Genomic DNA, 26,885 nt, shown 5'->3' with positions numbered 1-26,885 from the left:
TTGTATACAATGAAAGTAGTGTACTTGACCTTGCGAAAGGATAGCTGACTGAAGCAACTACCATTGTTTTTTTTTTTAAAAAGGTTGTGCTGTGGCCCGTTAATTCAAACCTTGGCAGCTGAACCCAAGTGCCATCGGAAAATCAGACTTAAAGACAACTAACGACACAAGAACTATTCCTGTTGTGTTGATTATTATTCAAATTCAGTTGAAAGTGTTTGAAGTTAATTGGTAAAGAATGACTCACCCCCAAGCAAGGTGCTTCTTCTTTTGGGCCTGCTGAGAAACTTCAGCCTCTTGTTTGGCTTTTGCAAAATCACGGCAATCGACAGCTTTGGCAATTTTCACACCCAGCTGTGGAAAGATCAAAGAGCATGAGAAAAGTTCTACACAAAAATAAAATGAATTCCAATATCTCACGGCTACTTCCTCCTTTCCTGAAGTAAATAAGTCCCCATCTGAAAATTGATCGAAAACAATACCAACAAACAGTTTTTTCTCTCCATTCATAGCTATTTAGAGTAAATCTTAAACTTATTCATGGAGTTTTCACAACTAAACCTTCTTAAAAGGCTAAAATAACAGCATGTGCTTAATCCAAAGGTGAAATAAATTCATGCCAAAGTGCAAATTGTGCACAAAAGTGTCATAGAATTACATTACAGCCAAAGGCACAGTACACCAAACCATTTGACTGAAGATTCTGCAGTCCTCCATTCCAACAAATACTTTGCTTTTGAGGTGGTTTGAGGGGGTGGGAGAAGAATAAAACCACAACAACTTGAAAATTATGAATGCAACAATTTTTTAAAACCACAATACAGAACAAGATCTGTCACAGGCTGTTCATACGAATGGCCTGCAGTCTTACATTTCAGTGGATTATGTCCCAGCCCTTGCTGACACGGTTCTACCCCACAAATATTTCAAACTATTCACTCACTCTTCCTAACCACAGTGCAGTACCTTCCACATTTTTGTGTTAATATTAGTTAATTTAGCTTACATGTGTTTCCTTCTTTCTGATTTGCCACAATTGGTATTTCCGTTTTTAAAATGTGTTCTCGGGCTGTGAGCGCTCTGGCAAGGCTGCATTTATTATTGCTAGTTGTGCTCAGGTGGTGGTGGGGGAACTTCTTCCTAGAACTGCTGTAGTCCTTATGGTGATGGTGCTCCCACAATAATGCTGGATAGGGAGTTTAAAGTACAGCAGTGCCATGAAGTCATTATGTTCCCTACACCATGAGTAAACTCAGTATTTTTCTTCTCCCCTCCCAAAGGCTCTGACTCATACTATGATTATGATTGCATGGGCACCAGGTACCTTCCAGCAGAACATCTAAAGGGTTAGGTGAGATTGGGCTATTTAACCACAGAGGACGTTACAGCTGAAACTGTTCACAACCAACATGCGCACACTTGCACTTTTCTAGCAGGAACCTTGCGGAGTTGTCCCTTCCTCGTGCTAGTGGGACTGAAGCCAACTGCAGTGCCCCAAACATGCTCGCCTAAGTCAGTACAAATCAGTGTTTAAACCTGGGCGGTACAATTTCTAACCGAGCCATCAGGGAGTCTTTTGGAAAATAGTCCTCAGATTGTGCGTCTGCAGACGCTACCCATTTCTATCAACAATTTACTTTTATATTTTCATCCTTTCCCTCTCTTCCAGGTCTTCCCAGGTCATGTACTGTATTCTGCAGGCATATGATGATCCTCAATTTCTGTCAATACACTCTTCAGCTGGCTGTTAGGTGCATGAGATTAGCCCGGGGGTAACTCACTATATAATTTATTCTCTGTAGGGAAGCATCTGGCGCCTCTGCTTGGCATCTGACTCTGAAAACCTAGTTAGTAAGATCTAATTGCAGGCACAAACCTGTTTACGCAACCTACAGTAATAATGACTCTGTCATGGAATTACCCCCATCTCTAATCTGCTCCAGCATTACAACCGCTCCAGAACACTCCATTCCTCAGATTATGGCATCTTGTGCATCCTCTCTCCCTTCGCCCCTCTATTAGTGGCTGTGTCTTCAGCCATGTAAGCTTTGGAATTCCCTCTCTCAACCTCCCTGCCTCTTCACCTTAAGATCCTCCTTAAAACCCACCTCTTTGAGTGTCTTGGGATGTTCTTCTTTGTTAGATGCTCTATATAGGTACAAAATGTTATTAATTTGCACGTAATTTCATGTTTGTGAATACACCCTGTGGTCATATCATTCATTTTTACACTCGCACCAACAGGAATGGAACTCAAAGCCACTAGTTATAATTTATGAGTGACAGCATGCAGGTACATTAATGGGTGCTGTTCCCCGTATTTCTCTTGCAGTTGTCGAGCCATAAAGATCATGCCCATTGTATCCTGTAGTGGATGGAATACGCACTGTGACTCCGGGAGGAGCTCCTCAGCCACAGGGAGAAGACGGTTGAGGAGGTTTCTAGCGATGACTTTCCCAGTGCTGACAACAGGGAGATTCCTCCATAGTTGCCGCAGTCGGACACAATCCTGCAAATCCCCTGGGAGGACAGACGAAGTCAGTGCTCTCGATCAGGCCAACAACCCCAGCATCGAAGCACTGACCACACTCGACCAGCTCTGTTGGGTGGGCCACATTGTTCGCATGTCCAACACGAGACTCCCAAACCAAGCGCTCTACTCGGAACTCCTACACAGCAAGCGGCCCCAGGAGGGCAGAGGAAACATTACAAGGACACTCTTAAAACCTCCTTGATTAAGTGCAACATCCCCATCGACACCTGGGAGTCCCTGGCCAAAGACCACTCTAAGTGGAGGAAGAGCATCTGGGAGGGTGCTGAGCACCTCGAGTCTTTTCGCCGAGAGCATGCAGAAAACAAGCGCAGGCAGCGGCAGGAGCGTGTGGCAAACCAGACTCCCCACCCACCCTTTCCTTCAATGACTGTCCTGAATTCAGTCTGTCCCACCTGTGACAGAGACTATAGTTCCCGTATTGGACTGTTCAGTCACCTGAGAATTCACTTTTAGAGTGGAAGCAAGTCTTCCTCGATTTCGAGGGACTGCCTATGATGATGATTAATGGGTAGCATCAGCACGTTACTAGTTGATATAACTGATAGGGATGCTGGAAGCTCTATGCTGAATAATTTGTGAAGATGAAGATAGATACAATCGAAAGGACTACACAACAGTGAAATCATTTGGTACTCCAATGCGACATCTGTGATTTCCCCTGGATAACTCTCTCTCTTTCCTTTCTCCACATGGGGAAGCACTTTGCCTCCTCCTTCCCAATGGCACAGGTCAGAATGAGAGCTCGGTAAAGTGGGAAGTTGCATGGATATTCGCACGCCAAGCATAATTAAAGAAATGACCATCTAAGCTCCTTCTTGAAGATCGGTCATGTAGACAAGGTATTGAGGGTGATCGGCAAACCATAACACAGTAATTATTGAACACCTTCAGGAAAGGGGATCGGAGAAAACTGGTGAGATGGGGGGAGAAAAAAATTCACATTTTAGGCCATGGAGGTATATTTTCCGAAAGTGAAAAACACAATAAATTTAGAGCCTGACTGCTTATGTCATTTCCATACAAAACATCACTTGTTTAATCGGCTATAAATGCAGTTACAATATTCCTAACATTAATTAAGTTGAAGATGATGTAAACGTACGGAGGTTGCTTCTAATTAGGCAATCAGCAATTCAGTATATTTTTCCCTATTGACTCTTAATTCTGATACAGTGGAATTTAAGATATATACAATTGTTCATGCCAAAATAAGCTGAATTAGTTAGTAACTGTAATTAAAGTGTATAAATTGAGAATAATGCTCTCAATCAAGATTTTACATGACAAACTTCCTTGAGCCATCCCACTAACAATTAGTGATTAGCGAGGGAAATGTAGGATAAAGTGGGTCTAACTCCACTAACCAAGGATCCTCTGCCTGTACATATTGAGCAGGCTGATGGAAATAATTGCACATGACATAGAAGGGTTTGCCAGTAATGATTAGATAATATACAAAGTTTCATTATACTTATACTTGGGAACAAAGGGAATTAAGGGATATGAGGATAGTGCGAAGAAGAGGTGGAGTTGAGGTAGAAGACAGCCATGATCTTGTTGAATGGCAAAGCAGGCTCGAAGGGCCAAATGGCCTGCTCCTATTTCTTATGTTATGTTCTTATAACAATTTTAGCTCACACCAATTTCACTTTCAAATCTTAATATAAACCACATTCATCAAGGAAATACCATCATTTTTAGAAATACAGAAGTGAGTGCACACCATATTCATCCATCATATACCCTGTACATATAGCAATGCTGTCTGACCCCTTGTAATTTCAAACAGTTACATATTTACTCATAGTAAACAAAAATGGGTTGAAATCATGCTGCCCAATACATTGCCCAACAAATGCATTAAATTATCTGCTCCACTGTTTTGTCAGAGGCATTAACTGATTTTTGGGCTAAATCCCCCGTAAAACAAGCGAAGAAATGTTTGCTACAAATATCACATTGCATGATTTCAATCCACTAAATATTTATCGACCCGAATTTAATGAAATTATATCCATGTAAGGTTACATAGTTAGTTTGGGCTTTTAAGCCATTTGTAGATTTGTATATAAACAAACATTTTAAAGAATAGAAAAGTAAGTATATTTTATATATAATTCTTGCATCTGAACTCATTATTTGTCAACTTTTCCCCCTTATAAACGTCAATGTCCACAGTGACAACAAAAATTGCCTATGTAAAATATGTCACATTGTAATGACACCCTCCCCCACTGGGGGCACTGCAGCATTATCGATGATGAGAGGGTGTAATTACAGCATGTACAAATTTACAAAGACAGTTTCCATTAAAAATGTGGACATAGGAATTTACATTTGCACACCCTGATCCAATTTCCAGAACTCTCATGGTTTAAACCAGAGATTCCCAAACAGGGGTGTGCCCTCCTGGGAACGTACAAGCAGATGAAGAGGACACTGGACATAGTGTCCAGAAAATTCCTCAGATCTGCTCCCACTATGCCAGCGTTACTTCACCGGAAGTGCAGCGGAAACCCCATTTCCACTGCATATCTGGCAAGGCAACAAGATCCGAGGAATTTCCCAGCCACTGAGTTCCAATGATATGCCTGGACTTCATATTAAAACCTAAAAGAGTAAGAAAGAAGAATTAAAACAGCTAAATGATGGAACTGCTCAAGTACTGTGTGTTACCAGGTTTATCTACACTAACATTAATTGTGCAAAATTATTGTTTCTTAGAAAGAGGTGGCACACATGGGTCATGAACCTCTGAAAGCAGGCTCAGCAAAAAAAAAAAAGTATGGGAACCTCTGGCTTAAAATGTTATCTGAAGCTTTCAACCACCAACTCACTCCTAGGTATCCACTACTTTTCATGTAATTAGTAGAAATTTATATGGACAACAAAACTGGTCAGGGGGTGAAGTACAAACATTTGTAAGCCTCAAGTATATTTGGGGTTTTTGATGTGGACAAAATGCACATTAACATCAAGGACAAAAAAAAAACACTGCACCGCAATTTCAAAGAAAGCATAAAAGTTACAGCAGTAATCTATTTTCTAAAAGTTGACGTTCTTTAAATTCTGTACGTGAATTTAGGGAACGGTTGGGGTGGAGTGTAGAATGTTTTAATATAAGGGGTGTCGCAGTTTTGAGGCGGATTTGTTGGACTGGGTGCTCTTTCCATCATTGTTCATGTGTTTATATGTAACCTTTAGAGCTGCTGACCAAGGGCCGTGTGGCTCTTTGTCGGCCGGCGTGGACACGATGGGTCGGAATGGCCTCCTTCTGCGCTGTAAATTTCTATGTTTCTATCTATGTCAATGAGGGAAATTTTCCAAATTACACAGAAGAACAATAAAAAGTCAAGAAGAATGTGCAGGGATAAGGACAACATATCTCCCCATAAAATCCTAGTATCACCACAATTCAGAACCACATGCCTCATCATCATAGACAGTCCCTCGGATCGAGGATGACTTGCTTCCACATCAAAAAGTTCACAGGTGTTTCAATGAAGGACCTAATATTCCAGGTCCCTAACTAAATCTTGAAGGGTGGAAGATGCCTGTGTGTGGATTTTTTTAACATGTGGTGACCGTTGCACACCAGCCACCACACAGGCTTGACAGAGCTAGGTCTTGGTCCAGTGGCAAGGATTGCCCAAGACGACTGGAGACCTGCTCTGCTGCACAGGCCTAGTGCGCACACATATCGCAGTGTGGGTGGCCCGTGCTGCTCCTGAGCCCAAACACCTGCAATTCTCCATTGAGTGTCATTCAATAGGTGTAATATTTTTGTTAAAAATGAACATTAATTTGTAGTTGCCTCTTATAATGAGTTGCAATTTTTCTGTGCACATTATAACATGTCTCAAATCAGATATATAATAAAGGAATATCATTCAAGTACTCAAGTATTGTACCAAGGAACTGAGGATAAGTTGGCTGTTTGAAGGATGAAGACATATGGTGGCTCCTTCAGGTCGACTAAGCTCGCCTCAATTTCTCAGACTGGCGTCTTCTGCGCCTCGAACATACCGTTAGAGAATTATCCCTTTGAAACTGGACAGTTTTGTGTGTAAAGACAGCAGTGGCTTCACCTCAGGCTGGGAACAGTGCAGTAATAAGAAGCACAATCTGACCTGTGAGGATATCCTTAATTGTACCGAAGTAGTTTTATTCAGCCATTCATAGCACAAGATATGATCAAACTAATAATCAAACAAAATGGCTGTTCTGTAGTCCATGGAGGTTTTTAAAAGATCATAAAACTCAGCTTTTTAATTCCCCTTCCGATTTTACCAGAAAACTAAAATATTAGAACTCTTCAATTCCTATGTTTTCCTTGAAATATTCAGCACGCATTAGGATTTTAATACCTTATGGTGCAATTTAAGCTACATTCATTTATCCGCACTTATTATAACATGCTGTTCTATTTCATGACCTACTACATTTGCGTTATAAACATTGTAGAGATTTTGGTAAACAGTAAATGTTGCTACGCAGGCTGAGTGAAGCTGATGGTCAAGGTAATATTGTGTCACATCATTGTGCAGATCTAAAAACTGGCACAGCTTAGATGGGAATGGAGGGAGGGGAGGACAGAGTCTGAGCATGCAGTAAAAGAACTGAACTCCAAAGGCTTTTTATCACTGTATTTCAGGAACCAAGGGTGTAAAATGTTCTAATTTGGGTTATATTAAAAGCCATAAAAGGTCTTTCAAAAAGATTAATGGTACTTTCTTGGATTGAAGATAAGGGTTTTAGCTGGCTGGAAATACATGGCTTTTGCTGGGCCCTTGAGGCATTCATCTATACAGCCACTTGGAAGATTTGTAAAAGCGTCTGCATAACCTGCAGCTAATGAACAGTAAAGATTTTTTGCAACATTGCTCACAATTTAATATAAAATTTACTATTGAATCCATCGGGGGGGGGGGGGGAATAATACAAAATATGCTATTAATAACTCAGGTCGTATTGGTGGCTGTTTTAAAACAAACATTTTTGAAGTAGAAACTCTACTGTGATTTGTGTATTAAATTATGTTATCAGTTCAGTCTGTGGTTTCCTTGATTGTCTTTACTGGAGCTCTGCATTAATGTCTATGCAAGTTACCTAGGAGACCAAACAGATCAAAGAGACAAAACTCCAATGTCTGATTAATCAGCCTACAAACGGCTTATTTTTTTTTGCCTTCATGCAAGTATGAAAATTAGATTCTGGGAACCGTACATTGTGCAGATTTGTTCATTCTTATCAGAACAAAGCATGCAGCAGCTTATTTCATGGATCACTGGCGCAGTCGTCAATGCAACACTGAGCAGGTGACAGCTCTTCATTTCGTAGGTTGAACAAAATTAGTGAAATTCAGTGTAAATTAGCCTTTCATCTTGTAGGTAATACAGCAGATTTTCAATTTCCAGTGTCTACATGCTAAAAAATCTAAAATATTCTCCCCCCCACCCCCCCCTCCTCTCCAACAAACACATAGCTCGTCCCCATGTTTTCACATGTGCTTTATCTCAGCTCTTCCAAGTGAGAAAAAGCTTATTAGTTCGCTTTGAACTTCAATCGCATTTACAACAACAGTTTTATAAGCTAATTAGAAAAACAGATTAATTAATGACTAACTAGTAATAAAATGGCAATCAGGAAGAAAGAAACAGAGGGTGCTAAGCTTCAACTACCACCAATTAATACCTAATTACAAACAAATTATATATGTATTTTGCTGTGGGCTTCAATTTACTGAAAAAATGGCTGCAATTAAAAAGAGAAAACATGTTGCTTAATTAAACTGCAAAAAATCAATAGTACAAAAAAAGGCTTTGCCTACCTCGGCAATTAGTAGAATACAATAAAACTAATTCTATCGCTTGACTTTCTTAGCCCATTAATTGAAGCTCAATAACATGCTCCAGTAAATTAAGACCAAAAACACGTGGTAGTGTTTTTCATGCTCAAAATGTGTTCTAAAAAAAAATTATCCATTACACTTTTTTGCCCGATAAATCAAGAGCTCATTAATTTGAAATCACTGTTCAGTGTTGAAAGTTAGTGTTGATAAATCTATTACCTAGTGGTCACCTTCATGAACTTGACTGAACTGGTCGAGTTTAATGCACAGCTGCTTAATCCAGGTATCAAAGACAAATGTCTTAAACACAACCTTAAGGGGATGTTTAAAGGAGCACTGCAGTGCGGTAAATGCAGGGAGTATGTGACGCGTTGCATCATCGCATCAATGGTTGTGCAAAAGTTTGAGTCAGTAAACGACGATTTTAGCTAATCTTTTCAATGCATCACATAATAACCGAGAGCACCTACTCACAGTAAGCAATACATTAGTGCAGTGTTAAGAGTTGCTTGCATATGTACAAAAGCAACAAAAAAATAATCTGACTATGAACCATCGTATGATTTTAAACTCGTAAGCTAATCTCTCCAAGGCAAGTCTAAGGATATTTCCAATTTTCTAACACCTTTTGCCAAAGCTCTTGCTTGATCAGACAAAATGAAACAAAATTAATAATTTGATTGTTGAACTTAGTACAAATATTACTATAATTCTGCAAGAGCTAAAAATGATCGATTGCCCTGTAATATACTTGAAGACAATGTATATTTACCATTAATTTTCTATAGTGAATTGAGGCTACCTCTGTGTTATGTCCTTAAAACAGGATTCAGATTGTCATGTTCCAGATATATGCCTCCGATTGATACATGTAGACGGTGAAAGGCAGAGTGTGGTGGCGAGCCAACTCATACCTCCATTCCATACTTTCCTCAGCAACAACAGAGCTCTGTGCACACATACAAACACAGGAGTTCAGGGCTCTGCCTGCCCGCTGGTTACATTTCAATATTAAGAGAATGTGCACAGGACTATGAGGTCTCCCTTAACATTTCAAAAGATTCAACATTTGAGGTTGAAAGGATCACAGATGTAGCCCTTAGAACTACTTTAAATTTAGCTTCACACTTGGCTGGAGTCACCCTAAACCCAGTGCAAAGCTCAAGGAGCACAAGACTACTAGAGACTGGCTGCCTTACATTTCGCTCAGGAGTCATAGTGGAGACTTGACTCCTCAGTTACACAATTACTTTTGCACACATTCAAAACCGATTTGCAATACAGTAACATAATTGCTGAATCTGAGAAAATTACAAGGAGTAAACCAATCAAAAAGTAATCAGATTTGGATATTTCCAATTGAATTGTTTTTCACATTCTCTGCTTTCAAAATATCTGTCTCAATTCTCATGAACAGAGGAAATAGGAGCAGAAGGCGGCCATATGGCACCCCGAGCCTGCAACGGCATTCAGTAAGATCATGTCTAATCTTCTACCTCAACTCCAATTACCCGCCCGATCCCCATATCCCTTGATTCCCTTACCGTCCAAATTAAATATTTTGATTGTTGAACTTAGCTGACAGAGGAGGACGAATACCATTACAATTGTGCAACAGCTAAAAATCGCAATCTTGAATCTACTCAACGACTGAACAGCCACAGCCCTCATGCACAATACAACACATGAACTGCGCTGTCAACTCCAAAACACCTCTGAAACACACGGGGTAGAGTTTCCGCTATGGGCACTATCGGTAATCTGGGCGCAAATTACGCTGGTACACCAAAGTGAAATTATGGTTCAAGTTTCAGTTCAAGCTCATTTGCGTCATCACAAACGTGAACCACCGCAATCGGGCAGCAATTTAGAATGTCATTTTTTTTTTTTCTTGCATTAAAAAATATTCCTTGATATATTTAAGATTGGTAACCTGGTGCAGTTTTATTAATACAGCTAAAAATGGATTTCATGCAAAAAATGAGCATTTTTAATCAGTGTCCAGTCCACCATCTGATTTTAAATAACTGAAAATGACTTTAAAAACTATACAGAACCATTTACTACTTTCATTTCTTTTTAAATATTTAAAAGCTTTTAAAAGGTGCCAATTAGTGTCCTTGTGCCTTAAAAAAAGCTCTGAACTTTTAAGAGCCTTCTCGAAGGGCCTCAAACGGGCGCAGTTAGGAGAAGCTCGGGGGCATGTCCAGTTTTGTGAGAGGGGCCAGCTTCTAGCGCAATGTTTTTTTAAACCAGTGCAAAAGATCACAGAAACTCAATTGGTGCTGGACGTAACTTGCACTTGAAATTCCTTGATCTCTTATGGTGGATTGGCCATTGTCTACAACGATTGCCTTTGGACCAGAGGACATTAGTTGGTCCTCATGTGTTATGTATCAATGTTATAATGCATAAAAGCAGTTGCACAACTATATGCTAATACAGGTTATCTATGTGCACGTAGGCTTAGCAATTTTACTTCCGGTTGTGTGCATAACTATGCTCAATAATAAATGGAGACCATAATTAAAGCCCCATCAACCATAGTAATACTTCATTTTCTGAGAAGGGTTATTATAATACACTTCGCTGGGACATCTATGTTATCAGCAACCATCAAAGTCAATTTTATGAGACATCCTCATTACAGTTTCCTCCAGCAGCACTCTGTCACCATACCACCTAGGTTAAACATTCAAAAGATTCTTCTAATGAATGCTCATAATGGTGGTTTGAGAAATCATTTGAGAACATGCTTAAAAGTGAGGAGAGCAAACCAAGTGAAGAGCAAAGAATGTTCAAAGAACACAGAAAATGTTGTAGAGTATGTAATGCATTAAGGATCAAATACCAAAATTTGCAAAAATAGAAATTCAGCTATAATAAATACATGTTTTAGTTGCAAGTAAAACTTTACAAGATATGCAGAAATATTATAACCCCAAAAAAGTGTAGAATAAGAACATAACAAGAACATAAGAATTAGGAGCAGGAGTAGGCCATTTGATCCCTCAAGCCTGCTCCGCCATTCAATAAGATCATGGCTGATCTTCTACCTCAACTTCATTTTCCTGCACTGTCCCCATATCCCTTGATTCCCTTAATATTCAAAAATCTATCGATCTCTGTCTTGAATTTACTCAAAGACTGAGCCTCCACAGCCCTCTGGGATAGAGAATTCCAAAGATTCACTACTGTCAGAGTGAAGAAGTTTCACCTCATCTCAGTCCTGAATGGCTGACTGGCTGACTCCCTATTCTGAGGCTGTGACCCCTGGTTCTAGACTCCCCAGCCAGAGGAAACATCCTCCCTACATCTACCCTATCAAGCCTTGTAAGAATTTTGTATGCTTCATGAGATCACCTCTCATTCCTCTAAATTCGAGAAAATATAGGCCTAGTCTACTCAATCTCTCCTCATATGACAATCCCCCCCATCCCAAGAATCAGTCTGGTGAACCTTCCTTGCACTTCCTCTATGGCAAATATATCCTTTCTTAGGTATAATGCTGAATTCCTCCCAACCAATCTTTGCCCATAATTTTCTGAATGTGCTGGCCCACAATGGTTCCACAGGCAGCCTTCTGATAATTCTTTACGTGGGCTCCCTTAACAGCAAGTATCAGCAAATGTTGATTGAGGGTCTTCACAGCACGATCTTTTCCAAACCCAATGAACACTCGCACATACTTTTCAGCAGGGATCAAAAGAAAAAAAGCTGCACATCAGTCATAGGACCATAGCAGTTTACAGCATAGGAAGCGGCCTAATGGGCTATTGTGCTTGCATTGGCGTTTCGCTACAGCCAATCTCACTGTCCTTCTCTCTCCCCACAGCCCTGTATCTTCATCTAATTCAAATATTTATTGAGTTAGGCTGGCACTCCAGTGCAATCCTGAAGGGGTGCTGCACCATTGGAGATGCCATCTTTGAGATGAAACACTAAACTGAAGCCCCATCTGCCCTCTCAGGTGGATGTAAAAGATCCTATGGCACTATTCGAAGAAGGGCAGGGAGTTCTCCTTGTGTCTTGGCCCATATTTATCCCTGAACAAGCACCTAAAAACAAATTATGTGGTCATTTTCACACTGTTGTTTGTGGGACCTTGTTGCGTGAAAATTGGTTGCCGTATTTCCTACAATACAACAGTGACTATACTTCAGAAGTACTTCATTGGCTGTAAAGCGCTTTGAGATGTCCGGGGGTCGTGAAAGTTGATATGTAAATGCCAGTCTTTATTTTCTTTAAGTGTATCCGTATTTCTTCAAAAGGTTCCCATTGTTTAAAAACCTAGGATAGGGTGGGGCAGTAAATTCTGGGGAGGGGGGACACCTTCTGTGATTTGATTCAGCAGTACATTCATTCCTCTACATAGATATTGAGTTTGTTTAGTCCTTGGAAAATGACGATAAATATAACTGGCCTTCAATCATACCTAAAACTTTTTGTGGGAATCATCACAATATATACAGGAACTTGGAGTGAAAGGGAGGAATCAATCTCTTTTTTTATGCTATAAAAAAGCAAACTTTGCACAGAAAAAACAACCAAATATTTGAATTAATTTGAATAACTGGCAATTTTAAAATTTCCATCAAGTAAATTACCATCACTTGATGTCAAATATTCACTTCAGATTTTAATTTTTATTACAGTGGAAGAGTTTTCACACTGGCAGTCTGAAAGGACAGCAAGGGCTTCTGAAAGTGACGCTGATTTGGAGCTAATCCTGTAAAGGCCTAACCTGGCAGAGGTGAATCTCCCTTTTTTAATTTAAAACATTGAATAATGTTTTGGTACTATTGATTTATGGAAATATAAGCCACTCACAATTTTTTACACAACTTCTGTCAGTATTGAATATATGAATTTAAGAGTGGATTACGTATGAGGATCATTAAGTCAGTTTTTATTACTAATTAAAAATAAAATTAAGTAAAATTAAAGCAGTACTCTAGGTGTGGTCTCAACAACACCCTGTACAGTTGTAGCAAGACTTCCCTACCTTTATACTCCACCCCCTTGCAATAAGGGCCAACATTCCATTTGCCTTCCTAATTACTTGCTGTACCTGTATGCTAACTTTTTATGTTTCATGTACAAGGACCCCCAGCATTGTACCACAGCATTCCATAATCTCTCCCCATTTAAATAATAATTTGCTTTTCTATTCTTCCTACCAAAGTGGATAACCTCATATTTTCCCCCATTATACTCCAGCTGCCAAATTTTTGCCCACTCACTTAGCCTATTTATATCCCTTTGCAGGTTCTTTGTGTCCTCCTCACAATTTGCTTTCCCATCTATCTTTGTATCGCCAGCAAATTTGGCTACATTACACTCGGTTCTGTCATCCAAGTCATTAATATAGATTGTAAATAGTTGAGGCCCCAGCACCGATCCCTGTGGCACCCCACTAGTTACCGTTTACCAACCTGAAAATGACCCATTTATCCCATTTTCTCTGTTTTGTGTTAGTTAGCCAATCCTCTATCTATGCTAATTATATTTATTGTGGCCCAAGCTTCTAACATGTCACTATAATGGCAAGAAAATAAAACTTGTTGGGCATTATGCTCAAGGGAACAGTTGTTTGTTGTGGATTATGCACAAGAGGACAGTTGTAATCTTGTTTTTAGTAAACGATACCTTGGTCTTTAACCTGTGTCAGCTTTTGATAGCTGACATCGGCCATCAGGGGACGATCAGTGTAGTCCAGAGACTACAGAAACAGAGTTAACGTTTCAGGTCAGTGAAGGTCATCGACCTGAAACATTAACTCTATCTCTCGCTCCACAGGTGCTGCCTGACCTGCTGTGTTTTTCCAGCATTTTCTGTTTTTATTTGATGAAAAACCAGTATTTGCCACAGTATGAGGAATACAATCCTTCATAACAGCATCTAAACACGAGCAAGGACCCCTTAAAAAAAATCCAAATGGCACAGCCGTTGATCTTTTTCTGCTGATAATTTGAACCAGATGTGCACGCGTCACCTCGGTGACATCAGCACGCACAGCACGCGACGGCAGGCTGATCTCACGGAGGGGGTGTTTGCAGACCTGATTCTTGTTAAGAAAATAATGGGAATTCTTTTCCTCCTCAAGTTTGGGAATTTATTGATAAAATCAGTGAGAACTGATGAAGTACACGCCTATTATAGGTTTATATCCTAAAGGAGTCTTAAGATGAAATAAAGGTTAATTTAGAATAAATGACCTGTATGGGAATTCACGACTAGTTAATCAGAAAATTTCTATTCAATTTCAAACTGCTACTTTCTTAAAGAATGAATTATGAGTGGGTCAATAACAGGCATGTCTATAGTGCTGAGTTGGTTTGCCCACAAGCATGGGAGCTACAATTAAATATACAAGTCTGAAACCAATTAATATGCATTTAATTCATCCTCTAGCTACAATTTTGTTTAAAATGATCAAGGTACAGCTCCCCGCGTTTTTCTATTTATACAAAATAGGTCCTGTCAAGTTGACGTTTTTGATGAGCAGGTAACACAAAACATACCACTTGCCAATGTAGAACATACATATGAATGACATCAAGGTCCAACATCACAATGGTTGCCTGACATATTTGAAGTTGAGTAATTAAAAGAAAAATATTTATGTTCTGATGGTGAAATGTGCAGTATACAACAATGATAACTTTCAGAATATACAAGAGAATTAAAACACATTTTGGAATAGGATCATGCTTGTGGATGAGTTTTGCAATCTGGTATCATTACTGCTAATGCATCTTCTGAGGCGCTGCTCAGTGAACCACAGGATAATCTTACAGTGCAACAGCTAGAATGCTTATTGGAAGTGCATACTATATGCAAGAATTTTAATATATAATTTTCATCTATCATTATGAATGGGCAAAATATATATACTGTATATCTGACCTTAAATGACTTATGAAATTCCTTTTTATAATAATAAGCAACTTAAAAGAAACACAGTATTTTAATCCTGGCTTCATTTGTAATGGTTGGCATAGAATGAAAGAAACTTGCAGCAAACAGTCATTCTGCCAAGATGCTCCATTTTTGTTACTGGAATTTGTATCTTTTTCCAAGTATTTCGGGTAAGTTTTGCTACCACTGTGGGGACCAGTGTGCTAGAATATATTGAACTAGCACACAAAAAGGTTCCTCAATTTGCCAACAGGCCCCTTTATTATCCGCAGCTTTTGATCCTGTGTCCCCAAAAGTTTCGAACAACTTTTCAAAGCTTCTTTGTGAAAATATCAACTCTACAGGTTAATAACACAATGCGAAGGATGAACTTTCATTTATAAAGATCCGGGTCTGTTCCTGCTCTTTTGAAAGAATGCCACACAACTAATTTATACCTGGCTGTAGGAAGGAGAGAGATGCAGTTTGTATCCAATTATTATTATTATTAAAAAGTTCACCATTAACTAATAATTTAATACCTCCAATTGACACAAAATCTGTAAATTTACCTTGGCAGGTTCTTAAATGAGGTCAATATGTTTTATTGTAATGAAATGGTTGCCGTGGGCTAGAGCACTCACAGACAGTATGGCACCTTTGCAGAAAAGGAGTTATCTAAAACTACAAATCAAATGTGAAGTTTGAGTTTTAGCCAAACAAGAAATTTCAGATGAAGAGATTGCTTCAGGCCAATAGCAAACACTTTCTGGTCTTAAAACATAGTCATGCAGGTAAGCTGCAGATTTCTCTGACAGCTTAGCAAAAGCCAATCACATTCCAGCAGCAACCTTAGAATAACATGGTGTAGTCATTTATCGTTTCCATCAGATATGAACTTTATTACTGTTCAATTAAACTATCATTTTAACAATCACTTACCAACATTGTTTAAACAATGCAGTACCATATTCAATTTACTTACCATTAATCAATGCACATCCCCCACTCAACTACTTAAGAACACTTGTGGACAAAGCATCAGGCATTGGTAGGAAAATGATCAGTTAGGTGAATAGGGTAAGTATTATGGCTGCTACACCCCAACTTCAACATGATGAATGTTCTCTAAATTACGTGATGCAGAGGGACTCTTCAATGACCATTTTTCATTGTCGGAAACACTCGGATCAGTAAGAAATCTATACATAATTACTGTTGATGGCAGCCTCTTTAGCCACTTGGCTGCTTGATTTATTCAAATGCTACATTTGTAATCTAAAGCTTTAGTTAATTGTCAAGCCGTCTTGAATCATGAGATCTCTAGCTTAAATAAGAACACTAAGCAAAGCGAAACCATTAACAGCATACTGAAAACATACTTTTCTTCCAATTGTTCTTTGATTGCAACACATTAATATAGGTTACCTTCAAAGCATAGTTTATAAAATATAGCATATTATGCACTGCATATTGTGATAGTAAAAAAGTTTTATTGTACAACTTATGTTGTAAATAATGCTGGAATCTCATTCCCGCAGTGTTGGAATGACATAGCTCCTTTCATGACATCAGGCACCCCCAAAGCACTTTACAGCCAATTAAGTACGTTTTTGAAGTGTAGTTACTGTTGTAATGTAGGGAACATGGCAGCCAATTTGCGCACAGCCAGCTTCCACAAACAGTAATGTGCTAATAACCAGACAGTCTGTTTTAGCGATGTTGGTTGAGGGACAAATGTTGGCCAGGACACCGGGATAACGCCCCTGCTCTCCTTTGAAATAGTGCCATGGGATCTTTTACGTCTCATTCGAAAGACATTGATCTGGAATTTGCGGTTGTAATGACAGCGAAACTGTCAGCGTTCACCGTCATTACAACTGTGAACCTGACAGCAACTTCTGGAGCACACACATGCGCAATTAAACGCAGAAGTTGCTTTCAGTCATTCCCTGCTCCACCACAGGGCGCGCTGTTGAACTCCCCACAGCTGGCTGCTAAGCCAGCTTGATTACATCACTGTTGCTTGATGCTGGAGATCCCGGAGACTTGGCGTCATTGTCAAATTAACGTCGGGAGAAGTGAAATCTGTCAAGTCCTTACTCTACAGCATGAAACCACACAAGGTACATTCCAGGGACAAGGCCACTCTGTGACCGTAACTCTTTATTACAGGACTCCAGAAGTGATGACCCTGCGTTGGACCTCCCTTTATATACCTGTGTGATCAGGTAAGGAGTGTCTCCCACAAGTTCACCCCCTGTGGTCAAGGTGTGCATCTGAGTTGAGTGTATACAGTAATACAGTGGTTTTACATTGTAGTTACAAACATAACATCACCTCCCCCCCCCTCCCCCGCAAAGTCTTACTGGGATCTTAGGTTTAGTCTTTCAGGTGGTCTACGCTCCCTCGTGGAGCGCCGCAGTTGGGGCTCTGATTGTTGGACACTGACGTGAGTGTCTGTCACCTGTGGTAATTCTGGCCTGTCCAGGCTGACCTCAGGGACTGTACATTCTTGCGATTGCTCTTGTTGCACGTTTGCTGTCGGTAGTGTGAGCTCCATCTCATGGTCTTCTTCAGGTTCCTCCGTGTCCATGCTGAACCTTTTTTTTTACTTGGTCCAGATGCTTACGGCATATCTGGCCATTGTTGAGTTTTACCACGATGACCCTATTCCCCTCTTTGCCAATTACAGTACCCTCAAGCCATTTGGGCCCCATGGCGTGATTGAGGACGAATACAGGATCATTTATTTCTATACATCTCCCCCTTGAATTACAGTCATGGTACTCGTTTTGTGACTTGCGCTTGCCCTCAACTATGTCGGTCAGGACTGGGTGGATGAGGGACAACCGAGTTTTGAGTGTCCGTTTCATGAGTAGCTCTGCGGGCGGGACCCCCGTGAGCGAGTGCGGGCGGGATTTATGGGCCAGCAGGAGGTGCGATAGGCGGCATTGTAGGGAGGGTCCTCGAATCCTGAGCATACCTTGCTTAATGATTTGGACTGCCCATTCCGCCTGGCCATTAGAGGCCAGCTTGAACGGCGCAGTCCTGACGTGGTTGATGCCATTGTCCGACATAAACTCCCGGAATTCATAGCTCGTGAAACACGGGTCATTATCACTAACCAGGATGTCCGGCAAGCCATGGGTTGCAAAGATCGCACATAGGCTTTCCACGGTGGTGGATGACGTGCATGAATTCAGGATGATGCATTCGATCCATTTCGAGTACGCATCTACGGCAATGAGGAATATCTTCCCCAGGAACGGGCCCGCATAGTCGACGTGAATGCGTGACCATGGCTTGGTGGGCCAGGGCCACGGGCTGAGCGGGGCCTCCCTGGGGACATTACCCAGCTGGGCACAGGTCGTGCAACTGCGAACACAGTGTTCCTGGTCTGAATCAATTCAAGGCCACCAAACATGTGACCGGGCAATGGCCTTCATCATCACAATGCCTGGGTGCTCGCTGTGGAGTTCCCTGATAAATGCCTCCCTGCTGGGGCATGACTACCCGGCTGCCTCATAGTAGGCAGTCAGCATGGATGGAGAGCTCATCCGTCCGCCTGTGGAACGGTCTGACCTCTTCAGGGCATGCTCTGTGTGCGGGTGCCCAATTCCCAGTCAGGACACATTTCTTAATCAAGGATAGGAGGGGATCTCTGTTTGTCCAGATTTTGATCTGGTGGGCTGTGATGGGGAGCCTGCACTGTCAAACGCATCGACAGCCATGATCATCTCAGCACTTTGCTCAGCTGCCCCCTCGGTGGTGGCCAGTGGGAGCCTGCTGAGTGTGTCAGTGCAGTTTTCGGTGCCGGATGGAGTAGTCATAAGCAGCTAGCGTGAGAGCCCACCGCTGTATGCGAACTGATGTGTTAGCATTGACAGCCTTGCTGTCTGACAACAGGGATGTGAGTGGCTTGTGGTCCGTCTCTAATTCAAACTTCCTGCCGAAGAGGTACTGATGCATTCTTTTTTACACCATAGACACATGCAAGCGCTTCCTTCTCGACCATCCCATATCCCCGTTCTGCTTGAGCGCGTGACCTGGAGGAATAAGCCACAGGTTGTAGCTAACCCTCAGCATTACCCTGCTGCAACACGCACCCAACCCCATAGGACGATGCATCACATGTCAGAACTAAACGTTTACAGGGGTCGTACAGAGTCAACAACTTGTTTGAACAAAGTAGGTTTCGCGCCCAATCAAAAGCCCGTTCCTGACAGTCCCCCAAAACCAATCGCAACCCTTATGCAGGAGCATGTGTAGCGGCTCCAACAACGTGCTCAAGTTCGGCAGAAAGTTCCTGAAATAGTTCAACAGTCCCAGGAATCAACGCAGCTCCGGTATGTTGCAGGGCCTGGGTGCTCGTCGAATCGCCTGTGTTTTGGATTTGGTGGGCCGAATCCCATCTGCAGCAACCCTCCTGCCCAGAAACTCAACCTCGGGAGCTAAGAACATGCATTTAGACTTCTTGAGTCGCAGGCCTACCCGGCGTAGCACCTCCTCCAGGTTGTGGAGGTGTTCCTCGGTATCTCGACCCGTGATGAGGATGTCGTCCTGGAATACGATCGTTCCCGGAATGGATTTAAGCAGAATTTCCATGTTACGTTGAAAAATCGCGGCTGCTGATCGAATGCCAAACAGGCACCTGTTATACGCAAACAGTCCCTTGTGCGTGGTGATGGTGGTCAGTAGTTTGGATTCGTCGGCCAGTTCCTGGGTCATATAGACTGAAGTGAGGTCCAACTTGGTGAACAGCTTGCCACCTGCCAGCGTGGCGAAGAGGTCCTCCGCTCTTGGGAGCCAGTATTGGTCTTGTAAGGACACCCGATTGATGGTGGCCTTGTAGTCGCCACAGATCCTGACACAGCCATCCGCTTTTAGAACGGGAACGATGGGGCTCGCCTAGTCTCTGAGTTCAACAGGCGAGATGATGCCCTCTCGCAACAGCCGGTCCAATTCGCTCTCGATTTTTTCCCGCATTACATGTGGCACCGCTCTGGCTTTGTGGTGCACTGACCTGGCGTCCGGGGTGATGTGTATCACTATTTTAGTGCCTTTGAAAGTTCCAACGCCCGGTTGGAATAGTAACTTGAATTGTTGTAGAAGTTGTGAGCACGAACTTCGCTCCACAGATGACACTGCGTGAACATACCCCCATTTCCAGTTCATGCCAGCTAACCAGCTCCTCCCCAACAGTGCGGGACCATTGCCCGGGACAATCCAGAGTGGCAGCCGGGTCATTAACCCATTGTGTGTGACAGCCATCATTGCACTGCCTAGCACCGAAATGATTTCTTTGGTGTAAGTCTGTAATTGTGTGTCAATACATTCTAATTTGGGTCTACTGGCTTTGAATGGCCATAGCTTCTCAAATTGCTGAACGCCCATGAGTGACTGGCTGGCCCAAGTGTCCAGCTCCATGCGTACTGAGATACCATTCAACAAAACCCACATCATCATTGGTGGCGTTTTGGTGTATGAACTGTGAATATTCGCCGCATGGACCCGCTGAATCCATCGATTTGCCCCAAAAGTCATCCTGCCTCACAGAACCCTCTTCTGGTCCATCTGCCTCATATATTAGTCTGGTTGCAGGTTTTCTGCACATTCGAGCTAAATGGCCACTGAGACTGCAGTTTCTGCAGACAAACTGTTGGAATCTGCAAGATCTAGCTGAGTATTTTCCCCTACACCTCCAGCATGAGTTAAAGTTTCCAGTGTTGGGGACAAAGGATCTATGGCCAGGAATTCCACGCTGACTGTCCCTTTGACTGCTCTTAAGTACCCTATTAGTGGGTGTCAATGGTCCCATGTCCACTGTGATAGCGTGAACGTCCGTTCAGCCTGCCATTGTCTCGATTGAGGTCCTTGTCTGAGGTCTATTGCTGCCTGTTAAATGTCAGACTGCACCTGCCTGCCTGCGGGGCTCTGAGTAGCACTGATGGTGTTGACTCCCAGATCCGTCGGTGCGTTAGAAGCAGAATTGCGCGCGTAAATCATTCTCGTCCCTTCCTCCCCCGCCATGAAAGTTTGAGCTAACAATGCTGCCGCTTCCAAGGTCAAGTCCTTGGTCTCAATTAACTTGCGAAAAATTCCTGCATGACCGATACCCTCGATAAGAAATCCCTTTGGATCTCCCCTCTGCAGGCGTCTGTGAACTTACAGAGGCTGGCCAAACGCTGGAGGTCCGCTATAAAGTCCGGTATGCTCTGTCCTTCACGACGTCGGTGGGTGTAGAATCCGTGTCGAGCCATGTGTATGCTGCTCGCCGGTTTGAGGTGCTCCCCGATTAATTTGCTGAGCTCTTCAAAGGTTTTGTCCGACTGCTTTTCGGGTGCCAGTAAGTCCTTCATAAGCGCATCAGTTTTTGGCCTGCAGCTGGTCAGGAGATGAGCCCGTCGCTTGTTGGCCGCTGCATCCCCCAGCCAGTCTTTAGTAACAAAGTTTTGCTGAAGCCTCTCGACAAAATCGTCCCAGTCTTCCCCAACACAGTACCGTTCCTCTGTGCTACCGGTGGCCATTCTCGTAGGTCGTGAATTCCCGTTTCTCGTCGCCAATGTAAAGTCCTTACCTCTACAGCATGAAACCACACAAGGCACATTCCAGGGACAAGACCACTCTGTGACCTTAACTCTTTATTACAGGACTCCAGAAGTGATGACCCTGCGTGGGACCTCCCTTTATATACCTGTGTGATCAGGTAAGGAGTGTCTCTCACAAGTTCATCCCCTGTGGTCAAGGTGTGCATCTGAGTTGAGTGTATACAGTAATACAGTGGTGTTACATTGTAGTTACAAACATGACAAAATCAACGGCAGAGAGATCGCTAGATCTTCCTGAGCAGCTTTCTTTGAGGTCAGCCGCGAGCTGCAAAATCCGCGACATTAAATGTGCAACACTGTGTTTGGTTGTTGTGTCAGTACCTGGTTTTGGTTGTGCTAGCGCTTTGATAATTCCCCCTTTTGGCTGGGGTTCAGCAAGTTGCTGGTGTGCCAGCTAGCCACTGGCAGTACAATACAATGTTCCCTCTAATTTTCTTTTGGCCCACATGGCCCCTTTAACAGGTTGCGCGGGCCATTCACAATTCCGCGCATGTGCAGTTTTTCAATTTAAAGGTCACATCACCGGCTGTGTGTGGCCTGGAGAGCCCCAAGTAGTCGTGCAGCTTAAAGAGAGCGTTGCCAGAATAGGGAACAGATTTCAGTGAATGTCTCCTAGTTTAGGCTCAGCTAGTTTACGATTTTCTCAGAATAGAGTAGCTTTCAAAGTTTGGGAAGGGGCTCCTGCTGCCACCACAGTGAGATGCACTGACAGACTGGAGTTGGGAGGAAACCTTCGAGCTTGCCATATTGCCATCTTTGAGGCGGGAATACTTTTTTAAAACCAGTATTTCTCTAGCTTCTAAATAGAGAGGGGAGCATGGATTGCTCTCTAGTAATTCCCCAAGTGTCCATTGTTCGTGTGCGAGGTTTGGCAGTTCTACCACAAAGAGTACCACCGCTAAGCATGACCCCGTCCCCACCTAAAATCTACAAATGCACACTTCAAGTAGGGTCTGCTGGTTAGCAATCAGCAGTGGGAATCTTGGTGGGTTGCTCTCCAGGGATGCAGGCGCCAATTCTAGTACTTCTACAGTCACTCTGGCTGAGATCAGCAACCTTGGCATAACTGCGGATCAAACACGGGATCTTCCTAATTTGTATGACTCAGTGATTCACCAAACAAATTCACTGAGCCAGAAACGTATCTCTAAATGCTCTTTGAAAATTACAAACATTTCAAAAAGAAATGTAAACATCTTGGCATGTTAATGACTAAAGGCGTGAAGTGGGTAATACAGAATGGCGATTATTTACATTTGTAAATACTGTAGCAGTATTATACGGCATATAAAACCCAATGTAACACAGAGAATTAACAACAATGATAAAGTGAACACTAAACTAATAATCAAGCAGTACAGTTGGTGGACTCCTTGCCTCCAAAAAGGAACATTGGAAAAGCTTGACAAGGGTTTCATTCCCATCATTGTCCACTATTAAGCTCACTTGCGAGCACTTGGGAACAAGTATTACCAGTTCATCAATGACTGGCTACTCCATATTTTTAATTTGGGGATAGGGAAATCCACTAGTCAGATCCAAGGTTCAACTCGGCTCCAGACCTCATTACAGCCTTGCTCCAAACATGGACAAAAGAGCTGAATTCCAGAGGTGGGGTGAGACTAACTGCCCTTGACATCAAGACAGCATTTGACCAAGTGTGGCATCAAGGAGCCCAAGTAAAACTGAAGTCAATGGGAATGAGGGGGGGGAACTTTCCACTGGATGGAGTCATACCTAGCACAAATGAAGATGATTGTGGTGATTGGAGGTCAATCAGCACAACCCCAGGACATCGCTGCACGAGTTCCTCGAGGCAGTGTCCTAGGCGCAACCGTCTTCAGCTGCTTCATCAATGACTTTCTCTCCATCATAAGGTCAAAAGTGGGGATGTTCGCTGATGACTGCATAGTGTTCAATTCCATTCATAACTCCTCAGACAATGAAGCAGTTCATGCCCGCATGCAGCAAGACCTGGATGACACTTAGGCTTGGGCTGATAAGTAGCCAGTAACATTCACACCACACAAGTGTCAGGCACTTTCCAACAAGAGAGAATCAAACCACCATCCCTTGATATTCAACGGCATTACCATCGCGAATCCCCCACCATCAATCTTCCTGAGGGGGTCACCATTGACCTGAAGCTTAATGGGACCAGCCACATAAATACTGTGGCTACAAGCAGGTCAGAGGCTGGGTATTCTTCAGTGAGTGTCTCACCTCCTGACACCAAACAGCCTTTCCACAATCTACAAGGCACAAGTTAGGAGTGCGATGGAATACTCTCCACTTGCCTGGATGAGTGCAGCTCCAACAACACTCAAGCTTGACACCATCCAGGACAAAGCAGCCCGCTTGATTGGCAACCCATTCACCTCCTTAAATATTCACTCCCTCCACCACAGGTGCACCGTGGCTGCAGTGTGCACCATCTACAAGATGCAATGCAGCAACTCGCCAAGGCTTCTTCGGCAGCATCTCCCAAATCCACGACTTCTACCACCTAAAAGGATAAGGACAGTAGCCACATGGGGACACCATCACTTGCAAGTTCCCTTTCAAGTTACACACCATCCTGACTTGGAAGTATATTGTTAGAAACATAGAAAATAGGTGCAGGAGTAGGCCATTCGGCCCTTCTAGCCTGCACCGCCATTCAATGAGTTCATGGCTGAACATGCAACTTCAGTACCCCATTCCTGCTTTCTCACCATACCCCTTGATTCCCCTAGTAGTAAGGACTTCATCTAACTCCTTTTTGAATATATTTAGTGAATTGGCCTCAACAACTTTCTGTGGTAGAGAATTCCACAGGTTCACCACTCTCTGGGTGAAGAAATTCCTCCTCATCTCGGTCCTAAATGGCTTCCCCCTTATCCTCAGACTGTGTCCCCTGGTTCTGGACTTCCCCAACATTGGGAACATTCTTCCTGCATCTAACCTGCCTAACCCCGTCAGAATTTTAAACGTTTCTATGAGGTCCCCTCTCATTCTTCTGAACTCCAGTGAATACAAGCCCAGTTGATCCAGTCTTTCTTGATATGTCAGTCCCGCCATCCTGGGAATCAGTCTAGTGAACCTTCGCTGCACTCCCTCAATAGCAAGAATGTCCTTCGTTGTTGCTGGATCAAAATCCTAGAACTCACTCCATAACAGCACTGTGGGAGTACCTTCACCACAAGGACTACAGCGGTTCAAGGCGGCAGCTCACCACCACCTTCTCAAGAGCAATTAGGGATGGGCAATAAATGCTGGTCTTACCAGCAACACCCAAATCCCAAAAACGAATAAAAAAAAACCTGGAGTCCTCATTAAGCAGACCATTGAGGCCTGAAACAATGCTTCAGGTCCGGTATCTTTCTCCAATAAGTCTGGAAAGAGTGCCCCTATATAATCGTAGTGTGCCATATGCTGCATAAATATACACGGCAACAAGATAGCACATGAAATCAGCACTGGAAGAGAGGCCTTTCTGTGACAGGCTGCCAACTTTGCCATCTCTGTGCTGACTATTGTGTGTCTTTCTATTATGTCAATGGAGGCTTCTTCCATTGGGGTAAGTGTGTATAGTGTGCTGGTCATTTCCCTCTTGTTATGTGCAAATCTATTCTGCAAGAAGAGTGGAAGCAGGGAAATATGTGCCCTTGGCTTTCAAATCTCAGCATTATGAGCCAGCTTATCAGAATGTACAAGATGACAGGAACAAGCAAGCAAACTGGCCCAGCAGGAGGAGTAGTTGTGGAGGCTGTAGCTGTATGTTGAATGGATGCAGAAAGCAGGTAGAGCAAGTCTTCCCTGCTGATTCATTGGTAATCACAGGAACGGAGTGAGAATGCTGAAGCAAAGGTGGAGTCCTGCAGGTCTGTACAGAAAGAATGAGATGTGAAAGGGATTCTTACCTTGCCAATCCTGGTGAGATCATTACGTTTCTTTTTACACTGCAGCCAGATCCTGGAGAAAATACTCCTTGCATTCACATGTTGTGCTACCCCAGCCCATGCCCGTTCCCCAACTTGCCTCGGCACTCGCCGACCATCTAGAGGGAAGAAAACTTCTCACCTCATGAACTTTCCCCATCAGCAATTCCTTTAACTCCTTGGCGCCCTGCTGGGACTCTTCCCGCCCCCAGTCAGCTTCCTGCAGTTCTACAGTGATGGCCACGACAAAAAACAACTCCCCGTTAAGCTGCTTCAGGCCCTGAATAACCTGCAGCAGCACCTCATTTCCTGTCTCCTATTCAGTGACCTGTCACAGGGGGGACGGAGTCATGTTTTACACTGGCAGCTTGACTACTGCATACAAATGAGGGGCAATCCATAAACTGGGCAGTCACCTGCTGACTCTTCCGGGCAACCGTTGCTCTCGCCCCCACCCACTTTCCATCAGTTTCATGCCCGAAGACCAGAATTCACCTCAATGTGTGGGCTTTAACCTGCTCCTGGCTAAAGGAAGCTGCCTGTGAAAAATAAATCCTATAAGATAATGGTATTTTAAAGAATCCAGAATAAGGCTTTGCCACTCATTGTACTGGGGAGTTCTAGTTAAGGCGTGAATAGCTTTCGGCCGTGAATAGACACTCTGCCTTATTGGTGCCAGTAATGAGTTCTAGCTATAGCAGGAAATTCTGCAATACATAGTTTTCTTTCTATGTCAACGTTTGGAAAAACATGTTACTGCACGTGCAATCCATGTTATAAGGCCAACACATCAATTGATTTTGTAACTGTCCATACTACTGTTTACAACCCTGAGCAGAAGGAAGACCTCCTCATCTGCAAAATCCAAGATTATATTTCCAAGCTCTCCAATTTCAGAATGTCTTGGAAGGTTGAGCGTGATGTTTTCTGGCTAAAATGGATAAGGAATAGTAAGAACAGAGAAAATATATAACAGCTAATAAATAATAGGAAAAGGTCTGGGCAGAAAGAAATGACCTGATTCAGCAGTCAGATATAGTTGGCCAACA

At 42.7% G+C, this 26,885-nt stretch overlaps 1 protein-coding gene across 6 annotated transcripts in view; it reads right to left on the bottom strand.

Annotated features, from left to right (window-relative positions):
• fam204a (family with sequence similarity 204 member A) overlaps window positions 1-26,885 on the bottom strand; it is a 94,665-nt gene that overhangs the window by 10,739 nt on the left and 57,041 nt on the right. For all 6 annotated transcript variants that reach the window (XM_070876561.1, XM_070876560.1, XM_070876563.1 and 3 more), the window contains one exon: window positions 248-354. In XM_070876561.1, the coding sequence (XP_070732662.1) occupies window positions 248-354 (107 nt within the window). The remainder of the gene's footprint in view (window positions 1-247; window positions 355-26,885) is intronic.

The sequence above is a fragment of the Pristiophorus japonicus genome, chromosome 3 (genome assembly GCF_044704955.1).
Source record: "Pristiophorus japonicus isolate sPriJap1 chromosome 3, sPriJap1.hap1, whole genome shotgun sequence".
NCBI classification, from domain to species: domain Eukaryota; kingdom Metazoa; phylum Chordata; class Chondrichthyes; family Pristiophoridae; genus Pristiophorus; species Pristiophorus japonicus.
This window is presented reverse-complemented; position numbering and strand designations above follow the sequence as displayed.